This window comes from Carcharodon carcharias, chromosome 4 (assembly GCF_017639515.1).
Source record: "Carcharodon carcharias isolate sCarCar2 chromosome 4, sCarCar2.pri, whole genome shotgun sequence".
NCBI classification, from domain to species: Eukaryota; Metazoa; Chordata; class Chondrichthyes; order Lamniformes; family Lamnidae; genus Carcharodon; species Carcharodon carcharias.
Window position 1 is genome coordinate 31,621,180 of NC_054470.1, and position 20,739 is coordinate 31,641,918.

Below are 20,739 nucleotides of genomic sequence, written 5' to 3' on the forward strand. Positions count from 1 at the left end.
TTAAATAGTTAACAAGAATTGGGCAATCTGGTGGTTTGGTCAAACTTTTCACATTTATCACAGCTCAGGAAACAGTGGGGCTGATATTACAGCGCTCTATCCCCAGTGAGTTGTGACAATGTTTTATAGGTTAAGAATCTGTTTGGACTGTTGCCCAGAAAAGGGTGTTTATTTAGGAGTCTAGTTAAGTAGAACTCTTTTGGGAAATGTTGTAAGCCTAAATGTAACTGTGTAATTGTAATCTTGTGTGTTTAAGCTTTCTTTTCTTAATAAACGTTTTAATATTTAAAATCTCCAAAAGTGGTAGTGGAATCTTTACTTCTGACTTTAGTGCACATACCTTCTTGTAATAAAAAACAAATTGCAAATCATTGTGATAGCTTGGCCAAGATTCCCTTTGGGATTTGTTCAGCCTGGCAATTACCACTTGTCATATGATAACAGATTGCTTTAGAGAAAGCCGGCATGGAGCTAATGGACTGAATGGCTTCTTTCTGTGCCATAATGAGTCCAGGAATGAGGGAGATAATACAGTATGGTTTGAAATACAGTAATTATTATATTGTTTTCATATGTTTAATGTTCAAATGGCCTTAAATATCTTCTGGCATAAATCTGCAGAATAGTTATGTATTTTACATTGTATAATGCATGCTTAAATCATTATTCATAGTGTGATATATTAATTTCTTAATTAATTAATAAATGCAAACCAACAAAGTACCAACCCACTGTAGCATCAAATTGTTCATAAGTGGTTTCAGGGGATTTGATTCCACCACTCTATCTGGTAGTCCATTCCACACGTTAATTGCTCAGTGTCAAGAACTTCCTGATACTTGTTCTAAACATGCCTATGATTAGCTTAACTCGGTGACTCCCTGGTCTACTCTCAGCTAAATTTAAAACAGTCTTCCACATTTACCTTTTCAATCTCATTTATACTGTTGTATACCTGGACTACCAGATAGAGTGGTGGAATCAAATCCCCTGAAACCACTTATGAACAATTTGATGCTACAGTGGGTTGGTACTTTGTTGGTTTGCATTTATTAATTAATTAAGAAATTAATATATCACACTATGAATAATGATTTAAGCATGCATTATACAATGTAAAATACATATCTATTCTGCAGATTTGTACCATAAAATACTTAAGGCCATTTGAACATAAAACAATATAGTAATTACTGTATTTGAAACCATACTGTATTATCTCCCTCATTCCTGTACAAAATTACCTCTCAAGACATTTCCTTTCCAGCCTGAAGAGCCCAAGTTTCTCCAGTCTTCATAACAGAACCCTGTAAGACTGGGGATCGTCTTTGTGGTTCAACTTTGCACAACATCCGGTGCTTGAAGGTCTCCCATGTGTCTTGGTGAACAGAAGTAGACACAGAGCTCAAGGTGCATCAGACCACATACTGTAGTTTGACCGTGATGTCCTCTAGCTTGTAATTTGCTTTGGCTACATAGTTTGACATTCTATTGTCTTTGCTGACTGTTTTGTATTTGTTAAAAGTGGATAAATTAACAATATGTAGGCTGTTTAAATATTGAGGGGTGCAATTTTCATGATGATTCTTCAGTTTGTCCATTGTAACTTTGGTCAGTGAATGATTGGGGGAGTGGTAGTGGTGGTGTGGGGAATCTAGTCATTACTGAGGAGGACTGAAACAAATTATAGGAAATCATTAATAAAATTGTAGAGTGGACAAATAATTGACAAATGAAGTTGAACACGGATAAATGTGAGGTAGTACATTTTAGCAGGAGGAATAGGAGGTCACATTACTTGGAAGGGTGTGAGTCTAGGTAGGAACAAAGGGATCTCAAAGGGGCATAGTGATAATGTCACTAGACTAATAATCCAGAGAAACAGGCTAATCCTCTGAGGGCACGGGTTCAAGACCCACAACAGCAGCTGGTGGAGTTTAAACTCAAAAAATAAAATCTGAAATTGAAAGCTGGTCCATGGTGCCATGAAACTATCATCAATTGTTGTAAAGAACGATCTGGTTTACTAGTGTCCTTTAGGGATGGAAATCTACTGGCCTTACCCAGTCTATCTCACATGTGACTCCAGACCTACAGCAATGTGGTTGATTCTGAACTGCCCTCTGTACTGGCCCAGTAAGCCACTCAGTTCAAGAGCAACTAGGGATGGGCAATAAATGCTGGCCTTGCCAGCAACGCCCACAACCCTTGCAAGAATTTAAAAAATACACCAATCACTAAAAGTTGCACCATGGGTTATCAAGGCCATAAAAAACAACAAAGCACTAGGCCTTATTTCTAGAGGGACAGAATTGAACATAACAACTTGACCAGGACATTTCCCTTGTCGGGCAGGTTCGGTGGGAGCGAGAGGGAACAGTTGGGAAGTGGACTGCTGCTCGTGATCGGCGCCGCCTGCAATTTCACGCTGATGGGCCAATTAAGACCCACCCAGCATGAAATGCGCGCTGCAGCGTTAAGCGCTGCCTGTGTTGGAGGGGGGGGGGGGTAGGTAGAGGCGGGTGAGCGGGGAACTTCACGCATGCACGGAAGTGCGCGCAGGAAAAGCTGAAGATTTTAAAAATTAAAAATAAAGAATTTAAAAATGTTAAAAAAAATGACCCCTTACATGACTCTGTCACATGAACAGGGACATGTTATTCATGAAATGTTACAATTTTTATTCAATTTTTAATTTCTGTTCGAAACCTCAACCCCCCTGCAATGGTTTGGACGGGCAGCGAAAAATTTCTTTCAATTATGACTTTAATGGCCTTGTGTTTCGAATTCCACATTCCCATCTACCCCCAATAACCTTTGATTCCCTTGCCTAACAAGAATCTATACAACTCTGCCTTAAAAATATTCAATGACCCTCGCCTCCACCACCTTCTGAGGCAGAGTTCCAAAGTCGCACAACTCTCAGGGAAAATATTTCTCCTCATTTCTGTCCTAAAATGGTGACCCCTAAGCCTGAACTTTTATTTCGGTGGACAGGCATGATCGGCAGGCCTGGGAACGGACCACCGGCTGCAGTCAGCCCCCGACCATTTTCCCACGCTGGCTGGCCAGTTAACAACCAGCCAGCGTGAAGCGTGCGCTGAGATGCTCAGCGCTGTTGCGATGGGGGTGGGACGAGGGCGGGCGTTAGTGTCAACATGGGCATGGGCCAGCACTGATAGAAAGCTCCATGAAGGCAGAGAGCGGCCTCAGGGAGCTGAAGACCTGAAAAATCAAAAATAAAGGTTTCAGAACCTGAAAGAAAGTGTCCATACATCATAATAAATCACCTGAAAATTTAGTTACTGAAAATGCTGCCGAAGAAATTTATTTACATTTTAATTCATCACGGAAACCCCATCCTGCCTGTGGATGAGGTTTCATGAAAAATGTAAAGGCTGCCTGGCCAATTCGCCCGTCCACCAACTGTAAGCTTGGACGGATCACGAAAAATCGGAGTCAGTTGCTCCGTTAATGTGCTTAATTACCTTCTTAGCTCTTGGCGGGCACACTTCTGACTTTTGTGCGCGTGCGCCAAACAAAATATCGCATGAGCGCGGTATGACTTCGGGATAAAAACAAAATACTGCGGATGCTGGAAATCCAAAACAAAAACAGAATTACCTGGAAAAACTCAGAAGGTCTGGTAGCATCGGCAGAGAAGAAAAGAGTTGACGTTTCGAGTCCTCATGACCCTTCAACAGAACTGGGTTCTGTTGAAGGGTCATGAGGACTCGAAACGTCATGACTTTGGGACTCTGTATTGGATTTGGCGCCCTCTGCCCGCTGAGCTAAAAATTCTGCCCCTAATATTAAAACAGTGTCCCTTAGTTCTGGACACATCCTCAAGAGGAAACATCCTTTCCATATCCAACTTGTCAAGACCGTTCATGATCAAATCACCCCTCACTCTTCTAAACTCCAGCGGAAACAAGCCCAGTCTGTCCAAACTTCCCTTATAAGACAACTCGCTCATTCCAGGTATCAATCTAGTAAACCTCCTTTGAACCGCCTCCAATGCATTTACTTCCTTCCTTAAGTAAGGAGACCAAAACTGCACACAATATTTGAGATGCGGTCTCACCAATGCAGGGGAGGCAATGGCATAATGGTATTGTCACTGACTAGTATTCCAGAGACCCGGGGTAATGCTCCCGGGGCTTGTGTTTGAATCCCACCATGGCAGATGGTGAAATTTGAATTCAACAAACATCTGGAATTAAAAGTCATGACCATGAAACCATTGCCGATTGTCATAAAAACCCATCTGGTTCACTAAAGCACTTTAGGGAAAGAAATCTGCTGTCCTTACCTGGTCTGGCCTTTTTGTGACTCCAAGCCCACAGCAATGTGGTTGACTCTTAAATGCCCTCTGATGGGCAATAAATGATGGCTTAGCTAGCAACGCCCACATCCCATGAATGAATGAAGAAAAAAATGGCCTGTATAACTGAAGCTTAACATCTTTACTTTTATGTTCAATTTCTCTCATAATAAAGAATAGTATCCCATTAGCCTTCTTATTTAATTGCTGTATCTGCATACTAACTTTTTGTGTGTCATTTACTAGAACACCCAAATCCCTCTGCAGCTCAGAATTATGCAGCCATTCTCCATTTAAGTAATACTCTGCTTTTTTATTCTTCTAGCCAAAGTGAACAGTTGCACATTTTCCCACATTAAACTACATTTGCCACATCTTTGTGATGTCAAGCTAACTGGCCTATAGTTCCCTGATTTCTGCCTCCCTCCCTTCTTGAATAGAGGGGTTATATTTGCTACTTTCCAGTCTGCTGGAACCTTTCCAGAATCTAGTGAATTTTGGAAAATTAACACCAGTGCATCTACTACCTCATTAGCCATCTCTTTTAACACCGTAGGATCTAGACCATCAGGACCAAGAGACTTGTTAGCCTGCAGCTCCATCAGTTTGCTCAGCAGCATTTCCCTAGTGATTGTAATTTCACCAAGTTGCTCTCTCTCTTTCACCTCCTGACTTACAGCTCTTACTGGAATCTTTTTTGTATCTGCTACAGTGAACACAGAAGCAAACTATTTATTTCTTCTGCCTTGTCCTTATTATCTACTATTAACTCCCCTGCTGTCACTCTCTAGAGGACCAACACTCAACAATCTACTTACTCTTTTTCTTGTTTAAATACCTGTAGAGTGTCTTGCTATCAGTTTTTACATTTCTAGTTAGCTTCCTCTCATACTCTAATTTATTTCTCCTGGTTAATCTTTTAGTCATTCTCTGCTGTTCTTTACATTCTGACCAATTATGTGTCCTGCCACTCACCTTTGCACAGTTATATGCTTTTTCCTTAAGTTTGATGGTGGGTCCTCCCCTTAGAATTTTTCTTTATAGTAGGAATATTCTTACTCTGAATGTTCTGAAATATCCCCTTAAATGCCTGCCACTGCTTCTTTAGTGAAGTTATGCTAAGCTTGTATTGAATCTTGATTTGAGCATGCAATTCTGGTTGCTACATTATAAGACGGATTTAGAAGCACTGGAGAGGATTCAGAGAAGAAATACAAAAATATTACCAGAAATATGTGCATATACATATAAAGAAAAGATGAACCGGTTGTCTTTCTTTTCTCTTGAAAAAAGAAAGCTGAGAGGTGACCTAACTAAGGTCTTTAAAATTATGAACGGTTTTGATAGAGTGGATACAGAATATTTCTTTCTGTGAGGGTGAGCATAACTAGAGGCCATCAAGATAAAATAGTGACCAAGAAATCCAAGAGAGAGTCCAGAAGAAATTTCTTTACCCAAAAAGCGGTGGGAATGTGAAACTCATTACCACCAGTAGTGGTTGAAATGAATAATATAGATGCATTTAAGGAGAAGATAGACAAGAATATGAGGGACAAGGGTATGAGGGTTATGATGATAGATTTGGATATGGAAAGATGGGAGGAAGCTCAAGTAGAGCATAAATGCTGACATAGATTGGTTGGGCCGAATGGCCTGTTTCTGTGCTGTATATCCTATGTAAGTTGTCTAGTAACACAATGTGATGGACTGAAATAAGTATACAATAGCAATGACATGTTCACTGAAATCTGCCAGGTTAAAGACAGGTCAATTGAAACTCATCCCTTGCACCCTTGGGCTTAAGTCAGTAAAAAGGCAGTTCCCCTGCTGATAACAATCATTCATCACAAACAAATAAAAATGTTTAAACGCATCGATAAAAATAGTAAAAAAAGACACAAGTATGAGATTAGGAACTAGTTAAGAGTAGGAACGTTCATTTAGTCTAATAAATCTTTTTGTTTTAGCTACAGATCAATCTCATTTAATTGTTTTGAACCCAATTATGCAGTCTTTTTTCATGGGCTTCCATTTTAATTTATTCAACAATTCCTAAACTTGTAACAGGAAAAAAGAGCCTACTGCATCTCCCTTTCAATTTCCTAATTTTTAACCAAATATTTGAACCCTTCACCATTGTGAAAAAAATGTTCAGGTCAATTTATACTCTTTAATATAGATCACCTCAAAGTCTTATTTTGTCAAAGAAAACAAGTACAGCTTTTCTTTGTAGTTTAAGTTCCTGAAAATGGAAATTGTTGCTCAGTTTTATACTCCCCAGGGCAACACTATCTTTACTATGATTAGGTAACTAGAACTGTAAACAGTGCCCTAGGTGTGGTCTGATCAATGTCTTAACAAGCAACAAGCTAACCTACTTGGTTTTGGACAAAGTTTGAAAATTAGTTATAGTCCTTATTTGCATTTGTAAGACAATCGGTTTTCTCAATATCCCAAGACACTTTAACTACAATAAATTAAAACAAACTTGAATTTACTTTGCACTTTTAATATGAAAAAGCATCTTGTTGGACTTCACAGAAAAGGAGCAGCCATTTTGGCAGTTTAAAGATTCTTCTGTTAGTTGTAAATTTTCTCTGTAAAATAAAACAATTTCAACCTTCCTCTACCCCTCTACCTAGGTCCACAACAGAAACTGCCCTAAATTTTGCAAAAGTCAGAATTACCAGAGGGGTAGGTTAATTTAACCAAGTGTCCAAACTAGGGACCTCTAAGACATCAAAGAACTGATAATTAGACCAGTTCTATCTGAGCTTACATTTCTTTCTCACAGGTTTGTCCTGCGAATTTCATGGGTTTGAAGGTGTGAAAAGGGTTGTTCTTGGTGCTACAACCTTTTTGGGGAATGAATTCTTAACAGGAATACCATGGTCTGTCAATATTTGTAGTTTGTGTTATATGGCAGTTAAAGGGAACATGAATTTAAATTTTACTTGGGCTACGCACCTCCAACTGCAATTAAATTGTCAATGCAGATAAAAAGTTTGAACATTCCTGATTTAGTTCAAAAAATGAATTTCTTGTTTCAGATTGTAAACTTTTGTATTGCTGAAAAAAGAAACATGCTGTCTTGCACTCACCAGGGCAGAATCACAAGAATAAGAAATCTCAAAAGGAACAATTTATTCTGCATGAGAAGAGGGTGCTGATTGGTTGACAAGTGTACTCTGATTGGTAGAGGTGTTGCCATGGAGAATGCACCAGGGAACAGTTAGCTACCAAGCTTTTTAAAAAAAATTCAAATCAGGCAAGTCAAGTCTGATTGGTCAAGGCTTTGCCATGGGGAATGAGCCAGGGAATAGCTGACCCTCAAGTTTTTACTTAGTTGAGAAAGGTACAATGCATGGACATGCTCTTTCTGCTTACAAAGGACAGACAGGGACAGGAAAGATTTTTGTTTCTTTTGAGAAGCCTTTCAACTAATGTGTTCTTAATATTGTATTGTAAATTACATTCACTGACATGACAATTTCTCCATAGAGCGTAACTAGTTATGAAGGAAAACCATTTTTTTAAGGTTATTTTTTTCAAAGTTATTCTCCTCATGGCCAGGTAGGTTCTACTGATGGTTTTGGACTTCCCTTGCTTCTGGCTCTGTGAACCGAATGGTAGAGGGCTGGGAACAAGAAGTATGTCAGGGACAAGAAGGGGATTAATAAAAACTTAAAATTACCATCTCACTTAACCAATACACATCCACAATAGACTACAATTTATTTGCAATAATTTAGAACAACTTCTGTACTTTTGGGCCACAGTCTTCTAGTGGCTCTGCACATAAACACATTTGTGCAATGTCAAGGTTGAGATGGTGAGCATGGTTGGGAGAATTTACCTTAAATGGACATCTGACCTCTGAGGTGGAAGTAAAATATCCAATGAATTATTTTGAAGTGTGGAGGTGATACCTTTGATTTCCTGGCCAATATTTATCCTCTAATAATGTCACTAAAACAGATCATTTGGTCATCATATTGCTGTTTCAGGAACCTTGCTGTGCACAAACTGCTCTATTTCCTACATTACAACAGTGACTGCACTTTAAAGGTACTTCATTGATTGTAAAGCACTTAGGGACTGCCTAAGCTTATGCGAGGCAGTGCATAAATTTAAGTATTTTTGTATGCACTTTGCTCATAGTTTTAGTTGATTCTATACCTGTTTGTAACTGAAAATGAGGCAACTTTGTTGAATTCTAATTAATACTCTTATCGAGACCAATAGATAACAGATCAGTAGGATTTTTGAGTTTAATGCAGACTTTCCTGCAGTGGGATTAAACTTGCCACATATCTGCGCACAAATGAGCTTCATGCCAAAAGTCTGGACCGTTCCTGGCAATACCATTATTGACCAATATATGGCAGCACTGCTTACTATGTGACACCAGAACTCAATGCAACTTTATATATTACATCTGATATTTTATTTCTCCACCTTTATTAAAGTATAAATTTATTAAAGTGGTTTAGTATTTAAAATGCCATCAACTCTCATGATCCAATTTTAAATGCTTAAATGGTCTATTAACTTTAATAATATCACAGATTTCTGGCACACAACATTTATTCAGTGTCACGTTAGTACTAAGACACTCATTTTCTTGAGTGTTAGATAAGAATGGATAAATGTGCAACAGATTTGAATAAAATCCTTATAAATGTGAAGTAATTCTATGCACATTGTATCTGCTACTTGGAGTATTCAAGTCAATAGTTTGGTGGCACAAAAATCTAGAAGCAAAATATTACAGATGCTGGAAATCTGAAATAACAACAGGAAATGCCAGAAACATTCAGTTCAGCCAGTATCTCTGGAGAAACAAAAAAGGAAAGGTTGATGTTTCAGGCCTACGGCCTTATGTTAGGACTGGAAGATATTACAGATGAGCAACTTATTAAGAGGAACAGAACAAGGGAAATGGGGCTAGGGACAAAAAACCCCACAAAGTGATTAGGGAGAGAACAAGGGATGAACAAGAAATTTCCATTGTTTGGCTGATTTCCGACACTGGCCTTTCTGACACCCACCATTTCAAATATATGTTCCAACCTTCGGGGCTTTAAAAAAGTCACAACTCTGTCAGTCAGTGAGAGTGGGAACTGACTGCAGAGTTGTGATGGGAGGAAGAGGAGAGAAGCAATATTAATACAAGACAAAGGGAGGCATTGTGAGAAACATAAAAATATATATGCACACACAAGAGCAGGACGATATATGAATGGCTGAAGCAGAATATGGTAGAGGGTAGGGAAGCATGGGTAAACCAGCAAAGTGGAGCAGGCTTTAGCGGCCCCAGAGTGAGGGATGAGAGTGATGAAAGACATGTTTTTGTAACAAGGAATCACATACATATTATAGTGTAAAGCAGTAAAGTCACTACAGCGTGAGGAGCCGGAAAATTGTAGCATTTATCATCAGTGGCGAAATGCAAATGCTTTTAGGTCACTTCAAATGGGTTGCTTGGAAAAGTACCATGAGATGAATGCTGTTAGGCTCATTTTTGAACTTTAAAGCTAACACACCTGATCTGGCTGCGATGCTGGCTTTCCAGTTACCTCATTATCACCAACCAAAGTAACAGTGATACCCAAGAGAGGGGGAGGAGTGGGATGGGGGTAAGAAGCAAGCAGGGGTGGAGGGAGGGAGGGAAGAAAGGAGGGACAGAGAGGGGGGAGCAGAGGAGAATGAGGGGAGGACGTGGAGCAGGGGAAAGGAGAGGACAGAGAGGGAGGGGGGGGAGGAGCAGAGGGGGAAAGAGGGAGGGAATCTCCTGTGATCACTGCGCTTTAATGGCAGTGTGAGCACTACAGCATGTCTTAGGTGTTCTGTGTCCAGTCTGACGTGGGAGGACAACCATGTTTGGGATTTTGGGAATAGGTATGGAGTCGAGATGGGGAAAAAAAGACTCCCTCTCCCTCCCATCACAACTCTGTAGTCAGTTCCTGCTCTCACTGACTGACATCAGAGTTGTAATATTTTTTAAGCCCCGTACTAGCCCCGAAGTTTGGAACATATATTTGAAATGTGGGTTTCAGAGACGCCAACATCAAAAATCTGCCAAACAACATAAATTTCTCATCCCTGCAGAATGAGGGAAGGAAAGAGACAGTAGAAACTATGGGTGCAGACCAGCTGTCAAGTGCATTCTGATGTGGGATTTCTATCTCAAGCACTAGATCTTAACCTCCCCCTTCCCCACAGTGCTGGGTACAACCATCCTACAATATTAGCATCTGCTGTCAGAGAAGAAATGGGAGCTCAGATGAAAGTTGAGTTTTTAGTCAATATTCATACCGATGTAGTGCAATCCTGAGCTCCTGGTGGCTATTCAACAAGGAAAAAACATATAGTGTCTTTAATGTGGTCAAATGTCCTAAGGTGCATCACAAGAACATATCAGACAAAAATTAACACCATGTCAAAGATGATATCATGACAAGTTACAGAAACTTGACCAAGGACAGGTTTTAAGAAGCTTATTAAAAGAGGGAGCAGGAATGTTTAGTCTCAAAATTCCAGAACATACAGACTAGGCAGCTGAAGGCATCACTGTCAATAGTGAGGCAAAAGACGTGGGGATGCACAAATGGCGAGAGTTGGAGAAACAGAATTAGATGAGCATTTATGGCTTGACAAAGTTATAGATGCAGTGTTGCTGGAAGGCAAAGGAGGGGTTTGGAAACAAGGATGAGAGCTTCAAAGCAAGGTGCTAGTAATACAGGAAGCAGTGCCAGCTTAACCTTAGTAGTGGTAAAGCTTTTAGAAACAATAATCCGGGAAAAAATTATCAGTCACCTGGATAAGCATAGATTAATTAAAGAAAGCCAGTGCGGACTTGTAAAGGCAAATTGTATTTAAACAATTTGATTAAGTTTTTTTGAAGAGGTAAAGAGAGTTGATGAGGGTAATGTAGTTGATGTGGTCTATATGAACTTCCAAAAGACATTTGACAAGTGGCAATAACAGCTTTGCCAGCCAAGTTGAATCCCATGCCCCCCCCCCAACACTCTCAACTCCCCCATCTTCCCCCACGCTCTCACCCCCCGCAACACTCTCACCTCTCACACACCCTCCCATGCTCTCACTTCCCCCACGCTCTCACCTGCCCCGCCCCCCACGCTCTCACCTCCCCCAACCCCCCCACGCTCTCACTTCCCCCAACCCCCCCACGCTCTCACCTCCCCCATCTTCCCCCACGCTCTCACCCCCCGTAACACTCTCACCTCCCACACACCCCCCACGCTCTCACCTCCCCCAACACCCCAACGCTCTCACCTCCCCCCAACTCCCCCAACGCTCTCACCTCCCCCAAATCCCCCCACGTTCTCACCTCCCCCAACACCCCCACGCTCTCACCTCCCCCCAACACTCACCTCCCACCAACCACCCCCCCCACGCTCTCACCTCCCCCAAATCCCCCCACGTTCTCACCTCCCCCAATGCCCCCAAGCTCTCACCTCCCCCAAACCCCCCACGCTCTCACCTCCCCCACCCCCTCCACTCTCACTCCCCCACCCCACACACCTCCCCCACACACATTCGCACCTCCCCTACACCCCCACAACATGCTCACACCTCCTGCACCCCCTCTACTCCATCACCCCCCCACATCTCCCCGACCCCAACCCTTCACACCTCCCCAACCTCCCCGCACACGGTCACTCCTCCCCTTCCCACCCACACGCATCTCACCTCCCCTCCCCCCCCCACACACATCTCACCTCCCCTTCCCCCCCCACACGCTCACACCTCCCCTTCCCCCCCCACACGCTCACACCTCCCCTTCCCCCCCACACGCTCACACCTCCCCTTCCCCCCAACACGCTCACACCTCCCCTTCCAACCCACATGCTCACACCTCCCCTTCCCCCCCACACATATCTCACCTCCCCTCCCCCCACATGCTCACTCCTCCCCTTCCCACCCACACGCATCTCACCTCCCCTTCCCCCCCCCCACACGCATCTCACGTCCCCTTTCCCCCCCACACGCATCTCACCTCCCCATCCCCCCCCACACGCACACACCTCCCCTTCCCCCCCCCACACGCTCACACCTCCCCTTCCCCTCACACGCTCACATCTCCCCTTCCCCCCCACACGCTCACACCTCCCCTTCCCCTCACACGCTCACATCTCCCCTTCCCCCCCACACGCTCACACCTCCCCTTCCCCCCCACACATATCTCACCTCCCCTTCCCACCCACACGCATCTCACCTCCCCTTCCCCCCCCACACATATCTCACCTCCCCTTCCCACCCACACGCTCACACCTCCCCTTCCCCCCCACACATATCTCACCTCCCCTTCCCACCCACACGCATCTCACCTCCCCTTCCCCCCCCACACGCATCTCACCTCCCCTTCCCCCCCCCACACGCTCACACCTCCCCTTCCCCCCCACATGCTCACACCTCCCCTTCCCCCACACACGCTCACACCTCCCCTTCCAACCCACATGCTCACACCTCCCCTTCCCCCCCACACGCTCACACCTCCCCTTCCTCCCCTCACGCTCACACCTCCCCTTCCTCCCCACACGCTCACACCTCCCCTTCCTCCCCACACGCTCACACCTCCCCTTCCTCCCCACAAACTCAGTCCTCCCCTCCCCCCACACACTCACACCTCCCCTTCCCCCCCACACATATCTCACTTCCCCTTCCCCCCCACACGCTCACACCTCCCCTTCCCCCCCACACACTCAGTCCTCCCCTCCCCCCACACACTCACACCTCCCCTTACCCCCCACACACTCAGTCCTCCCCTCCCCCCACACGCTCACACCTCCCCTCCCAAGACGCTCACACATCCCCTTCCCCCCACACGCTCACACCTCCCCTTCCCCCCCACACACTCAGTCCTCCCCTCCCCCCACATGATCACACCTCCCCTTCACCCCCACACACTCAGTCCTCCCCTCCCCCCACACGCTCACACCTCCCCTCCCCCCAACACGCTCACACCTCCCCTTCCCCCCCACACGCTCACACCTCCCCTTCCCCCCCACACGCTCACACCTCCCCTTCCCCCCTACACGCTCACACCTCCCCTCCCCCCAACACGCTCACACCTCCCCTCCCCCCAACACGCTCACACCTCCCATTCCCCCCACACATATCTCACCTCCCCTTCTCCCCCACACGCTCACACCTCCCCTTCCCCCCCACACGCATCTCACGTCCCCTTCCCCCCAGACTCACACCTCCCCTTCCCCCCCACACGCTCACACCTCCCCTTCCCCCCCACACGCTCACACCTCCCATTCCCCCCCACACATATCACACCTCCCCTTCCCTCCAACATGCTCACACCTCTCCTTCTCCCCCCACACGCTCACACCTCCCCTTCCCCCCCACATGCTCACACCTCCCATCGTCCCCCACACGCTCACTTCTCCTTTTCCCCCCACACCTTCCCTTCCCCCCCACACACATCTCACGTCCCCTTCCCCCCAAAGACTCACACCTCCCCTTTCCCCCCACACGCTCACACCTCCCCTTCCCCCCCAAAAGCATCTACCTCCCCTACCTCCCCACACACGCTCGCACCTCCCCCACTCTCCAACACATGGTCACACCTCCCGCACTCACACACACACCTCCCCCCACACACAGACACCTCCTTCACCCTCCTGCACTCGCACCTCCTCGCACACACTCACACCCCTGCTCTGACACTAGGCTCCACGGAGTCTCACTCCCAGACCTCAGGAGCCCCAGCACTCTGGTTCCCCCCAACCCCTGAAAGAAAACATTAGTAAACTCACCGCCACTGGTGTCCACTACTCCTCCAATCACAGACTGTTTCTGTCCCACATTTGCTGCTGATAGACTCATTAGTGGGTCACTAGGGGGACACACAGAATGGCTTTGGGGTCACAATCTGGCCTGCAGGCCGTTGGTTGGACAAGCCTGCTTTGATACTATTATTACCATTCCATTTGTCTTGTGTTTGCCATTTAATCTCTCCTGCCCGCTAACCTATTCCTGACCTTCTATTTTGCTCCACCCATTCCTCACACTCCCCCTCCTTTACAACAGCATAAAATCCATCACATTTATACCTCTCTCTTGTTCTGAAGAAGCACTATATAAATAGTTGTTATTGGCAGGAGACAGTGGTGGTGAATGGCTGTTCTTCAGACTTGAGGAAGGTACTCAGAGGGGTTCTACAGGGGCGGTGCTGGGACCATAACTTTTCTTAATATATATTAATGATAGTTGCTTGATAGTGCGGAACTTGAATATTGCTGAAAAGAGACATGCTGCCAAAGCTTTTCATCTTGACAAACACAAGAATGCCAAATTTTAAACTATCACAATTTATACTTCAGGAGAAAAGGGTACTGATTGGTTGGCAGGTTGACTGATTGGCCGAGGCGTTGCCATGCCATTATCAATGACCTACATTTGGGCATATAGGACACAATTTCAAAATTTGCTGATGACAAAACCTGGAAGCAATGTTAACTATAAAGAGGATAATGACACATCAAGGGGACACAGATGGGCAGATGGAATGAGCAGACAAGCCAGCAGATGAAATTTAATCCAGAAAAGTAAGAAGTGATATATTTTGGAGAAAAGAATGAGGAGAAACAACATAAGCTAAAGGATACAATTCTAAAAGTGGTGTAGGGTAGGGAGACCTGGAAGTATATGTACACAAATTGTTGATGGGGGCAGAGCAGGTTGAGAAATGGTTAATAACGCTTATGGGGTTCAGGGCTTTCTAAAGAGGCATAGAGAACAAAAGCAAGGAAGTTATGAAGAACCTTTATAAAACAATGGTTTGGCTTCGACTGAGGTATTGCTTCTGATTCTGGGCACCACACTAGGAAAGATGTAAAGGATTTAGATAGAGTGTAGAAAAAATTCATAAGGGTGGTTCCAAGGATGAGGGAGTTATGATACATGGGTAGATTGGAGACTTTGGGGCTGTCCTCCTAGAGAATGTTGAAAGGAGATAGAGTTATTCAAAATCATGAGGGGTCGAAATAGGTAGATGGGATCGAGGAAACCCTGTCTAAAGCACAAGTCATTAATCACAAATCAAAATTAACTTCTGAAAAACAACTGAAGGCAACTGGCAAAATAACCAAACATGAGCACAAATATTTGAGGAAAGGGAAAAGATTACAATCTCAGCTATGGGGGGGCCAGGAAGGTCAGTAGTTTAGCACAAATAGGTCAAGTGAGCCTATAGAATGGTTCTGATCATCAACTTGATAGATGAAGTGTTTTAGATATTAAAGGTTCAACCTGTTGAGATTAGGCTATAATCTACTCCAGAGCTGAACAAGGTTGCCTATGATCGGGAGCACCAGGTAAAATAAATTTTGTTGCTGTGTCTCAGAACGAGTGGGCAAAATTGGGTTTGGGTCAATGAACTAAGGACTAACCTATGAAATGACAACCACAGACAGAGCTGGCAAACCCTAACTGGTCAAGACCCAGTATTGGTATCAGCTGATTGAAGATGCTTGAAACAAGTGTGCATGTTTTTTTTATTCTTTCACAGGTGTGGGTGTCACTGGCTAGGTCAGCATTTATTGCCCATCCCTAATATCTACATGAGCACATACATTTATGCACATATGAGCACAAAATACGCCAAAATTGAGTGAATTAAACTTTATTGCAATTTATTGGTATGAAAAGTTTGGCATTTTAACATGCTTCAATACCGATCACCAAAATGGAACTATTTTGTATTTCAAAAACAAAGCCTGGGTTACTTACAAATGCCCTTTTATTTTGTACATGCTCATAAGCAAGGTAAGAATTGCTGGGAAACCGAATATTTTTCCATTTAGCACTAGGATCAAATATAGCAAGGACCACGAGGTCGAATCCTCCCTATATTATTCTGAAAATATTCCTCAATCACCCCCTTCACTGGATGACCAGTTTTCCATTCCTTTTACACTTTGGAGTAATGAATGGAAACTCCACTGAAGCCACAAAGTAATTTTGCTCAAAATTATTTATTTCCCTCTCACCTTACCCACTCTCGCAACCTTTCTTGTTCTTGTCTAAGTTGGCTCTCGTGAGGTTAAAAAACAGTACCGCACCACACTTTGCAACCTCACACCATTTTGCACATTTTTAGTTTGTCAAATTGGACACTCAACAGTCACATACAGCTGATAGAAGATGGTGTAAACAATTTTCTCACTTATTAATAGACAGGAAACCCTGTCTAAAGCACAAGTCATTAATCACAAATCAAAATTAACTTCTGAAAAACAAGAAAATTCTTTAGACATTACTTTAAATCTCGGTAGCACTAAAGTAGAAGTTAAGCACCAAAAACATCAATCAGCTATCAGTACCATGACAGCTCCATCAAAAGAAAGTCTAACAAAGTAAGATTCTTTTCCCCCCTTGGTGCGAGGTGAGAAGAGCTTTCACAAAATTTTAAATAACTGCAAAATAAATCAATTGTAAGATCCAATGGTTATGAAAGAGCTAGAAACTTCTATGATGGCACCCTGAAGGAAGTTTACTTTTGCGGTTTTTTTTGCCCTGGGCTTCACAGTACGTAAATGCTGCGATCTTCAGTGATCAGATTCAGATATTTTCTTCCCTTTCTTGCCTCCCTACAGATTCAAAAAGAGAAAAAAAAAGTAGATTTAATTAATGTTTTCTAAGGAACATTTGAAGAATTAGCCTGTTCTATTGCATTGTTTAACAGTTTAGAAGAAATTCTAATGTTAAAGCATCTATTTTAAAAAGCAACAGTGAGATTCTCCCTCTTTCTATTATTCAATAAAAGTTAAAACATTGTCTGGTATTTTGAACTGATGAACAAAAACAACAATTTGCTTTGCATTTCAGCTCTTTTGTGGAACAGGTCCTTGTCATTGACTGGTGTGCATCATATACAGATTAATAAGAGATTTGCTCAATACCATTTCCTTTTGCTAATTTATTCTTTCCTGACTGTGACATCTTGTAAATTTATAAACTTGGATCTGAAACAAGCACTATTTGGAAGCAAGAGTGGGTGAATTTCTACAAGTTTCTCCCATGCTGATACTTTAATCAATGACAATATTACATAACATGCATCACCACAACATTGTTATGTAACAAACTTCTCAAGAGCATAAGTCACAGTCATCAGAATAATCCAGGCACTTAGAACACGGAGCACAAAAAAATCTTGCTGAATAGCATCTAAAGGGTTCCAGGGTCTCATCAGGTCACACTTTAAGCCTTCAACAAGGGTTGTGCATAGATTTTATAATCCACAGTTGCAAACCCTATTCTCCCATCACTCAGCCACTGAGTCTTTCTCTTCCACAGATGAGTTAATCAAAATAAGATTGGCAAGACATATAAATAATGGGTATTCCTAGGCAATGCATGCATTAAAGTGAATAATCGTATATCAGTGAGAACATGTGCACATTAAAGGAGCGGAAACTCCTTCAATTTAAGAATATCATGATATTTCTGATTGTACTGATGGGACACTTGGTGCATTATGAAGTATACCCCAGGGCATATGCAAGTTGCTGCCTTTAGGATTATAGGTGCTGTTCAGAACGTAAGTATGCATACGGCACCAGGTTTACATGTCTGTTGACTGATTAGCAACTATGCTGTCCCCAAATTATATAAAAGTGGAATATTGTTGTTCCCTTGATGTCAGCAGTACTGACTGAAGACAATTCCTGAAGCTCGTCATTCAGGATGCAATAAGAGATCAGTAACCACCTCCCTGGAGAGACTTCATTTTTGCACAGGAGTGTTTTTCGTAGGCTGTAAAAAGGCTTTGGGGAATAATTTTTGCAGTGGTCATGAGCCTTCTACTAATTATTTGTTCCTGCTTTGCTCTCTATTTTCTGTGATGATATAAGATGGCTTTGCAGCTGCAACATAAGCTATCAGCATGTTTACCTTTTCCAAAGACAGAATAACTAATTCAGATGGGAAGCACAGAGTACCATAATTCATTGCATCCAACTGACGAAGAGTTAGCATTATATGTCATGTAGGGGCTTGTTAAGCAATAGGTGATAAAATATAATATGATTCAAATGGTTAAATGCTAAAACGACAGGTCACTTTGGTAAGCATTTTACCTGATATTTTGTTAACTCTGCCTGCAGTAGCTTGACTTTTGATTTTTCTTGTTCCAGAGCTGCATGTAGACCAGTAACCTAGGCAAAGAGAATAAAACCTTGAATAAGCAAACACATAACATCACAATGTTATCCGTATGTAAGTGACAACAGCTCACTCACTGGGACATCTGGACAATCAGCACTTTTCAACAGCTGAGGCAAATATTGTTGATTTGTATTATCTTGACTTATTTTTTCTTCTCACTCCAAAATTTTGTAGTTGCTTTCTTTACTTGTTTAATTGCCAATTTCCATCTTCAACTCAAATGACCATTACATAACCTCTTTTTCAGGGATTCTCATCCTTTTCCCTATCCCTCCATGTTACAAAGAAAATTCCACAGACCCCTTGTTACACAAGTATTTTACCATGTAAAAATTTATAAAATTAAACATTATTTTTGTTTTACTAACAATGTAAAACTTGTTGCTGGTGTTCAGCACCAATTATGGCAAAACACGGAGGTGTCTTAAACAAGCACAGCTGTATTTCATGCTCTTTGTTCATCTTGGCTTGCTTGTGAGAATTCTGTTAAGAGGTGGGTAGACTGTTACTGGAGTTGAGAGTTAAAATCAATGGCATTGACAGCTGTATCAGCTCTCACTTCCCCTCTTTTCTATTATTGATAACCCAGGGGGGAATGCACCAGCTGAGACTGGATGCTGTCTCTCTGACATCATGATACTGGACTGATGACCACGAGCTGCTGAGTGGCAAGTGGTATTTCCGGTTCCTCACATCCTGTGCACGGCCAAATACAAAAGTGATACTGTGCTGGTGTCGCTCCATGACTTAGGGCTGGAAGACAGGTTTCTGTGTCCTGGATATTGTAACTTTTGGGGATCAGCATTAAATTTAAATTGTGTGCAGGGTGGAGACAGGGAGCCACTGGCAGACCCCAGGTTGAGAATTCCTGATCTATTTATCTTAAGAGACATCACAGCCAAATCTGATTTTATCCTTAAATGCAGCCACACACCTACACTTCTGAGGTTGATAAATGGTGAGTTTACACTACTTCCCTTAGAAGGCCAGAGGCCAAATGTAATTCCCAGTATGACATCAGCTACCTCTTTTTTAAAAATTAATTTACAGGATGTGGGCATCGCTGGATAGACCAGCACTTATTGCCCAACCCTTCTGGAACTGCTGCAGTCCCTGTACACCCACAATGTTGTTAGGAAGAGAGTTCCAGGATCTTGACCCAGCAACAGTGAAGAAACAACGATATTTCCAAGTCAGGATGGTGAGTGGCTTGGAGGGGAACTTCCAGGTGGTGGTGTTCCCATCTATCTGCTGCTCTTGTCCTTCTAGATGGTAGAGGCTCTGGGTTTGGAAGGTGCTGCCTAAGGAGCCTTGGTGAGTTTCTGCAGTGCATCTTGCAGATGATACACACTGCTGCCACTGTTCATCAGTGATGGAGATAGTGAATGTTTGTGGAAAGGCTGCCAATCAAGTGGGCTGCTTTGTCCTGGATAGTGTCAAGCTTCTTGATTGTTTTTGGAGCCGCACTCATCCATGTAAGTGGAGAGTATTCCATCACATTCCTGACTTGTGCCTTGGTGGACAGGTTTTGGGGAGTCAGCAGGTGAATTACTCATCGCAGGATTCCTAGCCTCTGACCTGCTCTTGTAGCCACAGTATTTATATGGCTAGTCCAGTTCAGTTTGTGGTCAATGGTAGCCCCCAAGATATTGATAATGGGGCATTCAGCAATGGTAAATCCATTGAATGTCAAGGGGCAATGGTTACATTCTCTCTTGTTGGAGATGGTAATTGCCTGGCACTTGTGTGGCACAAATGTTACTTCCTACTTGTCAGCCCAAGCCTAGATGTTGTCCATGTCTTGCTGCATTTGGACATGGACTGCTTCAACATCTGAGCCATCATGAATGCTACTGAACATTGTGCAATCATCAGCAAACATCCTCACTTCTGACCATATGGTGGAAGGAAGGTCATTGATGAAGCATCTGAAGATGGTTGGGCCAGGACACTACACTGAGGAACTCCTGCAGTGATGTTCTGGAACTAAGATGATTGGCCTCCAACAACCACAACCATCTTCCTTTGTGTTAGATATGACTCCAACCTAGCTTTGCTAGGGGTCCTTGATGTCACACTCAAATGTGGCCTTGTTGTCAAGGGCTGTCATTCTCACCTCTGGATTTCAGCTCTTTTGTCCATGCTTGAACCAAGGATATATGAGGTCAGAAGCTGAGTGACCCTGGCAGAACCCAAACTGAGCTCCA

General features: G+C 43.3%; 1 protein-coding gene across 2 annotated transcripts in view; it reads right to left on the reverse strand.

Annotated features, from left to right (window-relative positions):
• Positions 1-15,970: 15,970 nt before the first annotated feature.
• gkap1 (G kinase anchoring protein 1) overlaps positions 15,971-20,739 on the reverse strand; it is a 50,284-nt gene continuing 45,515 nt past the window's right edge. For both annotated transcript variants that reach the window (XM_041186789.1, XM_041186791.1), the window contains 2 exons: positions 18,445-18,522; positions 15,971-16,953 (listed from right to left, as the gene is read on the reverse strand). In XM_041186789.1, coding sequence (XP_041042723.1) covers positions 16,912-16,953; positions 18,445-18,522 — 120 coding nt within the window. In that variant the 3' untranslated portion in view covers positions 15,971-16,911. The remainder of the gene's footprint in view (positions 16,954-18,444; positions 18,523-20,739) is intronic.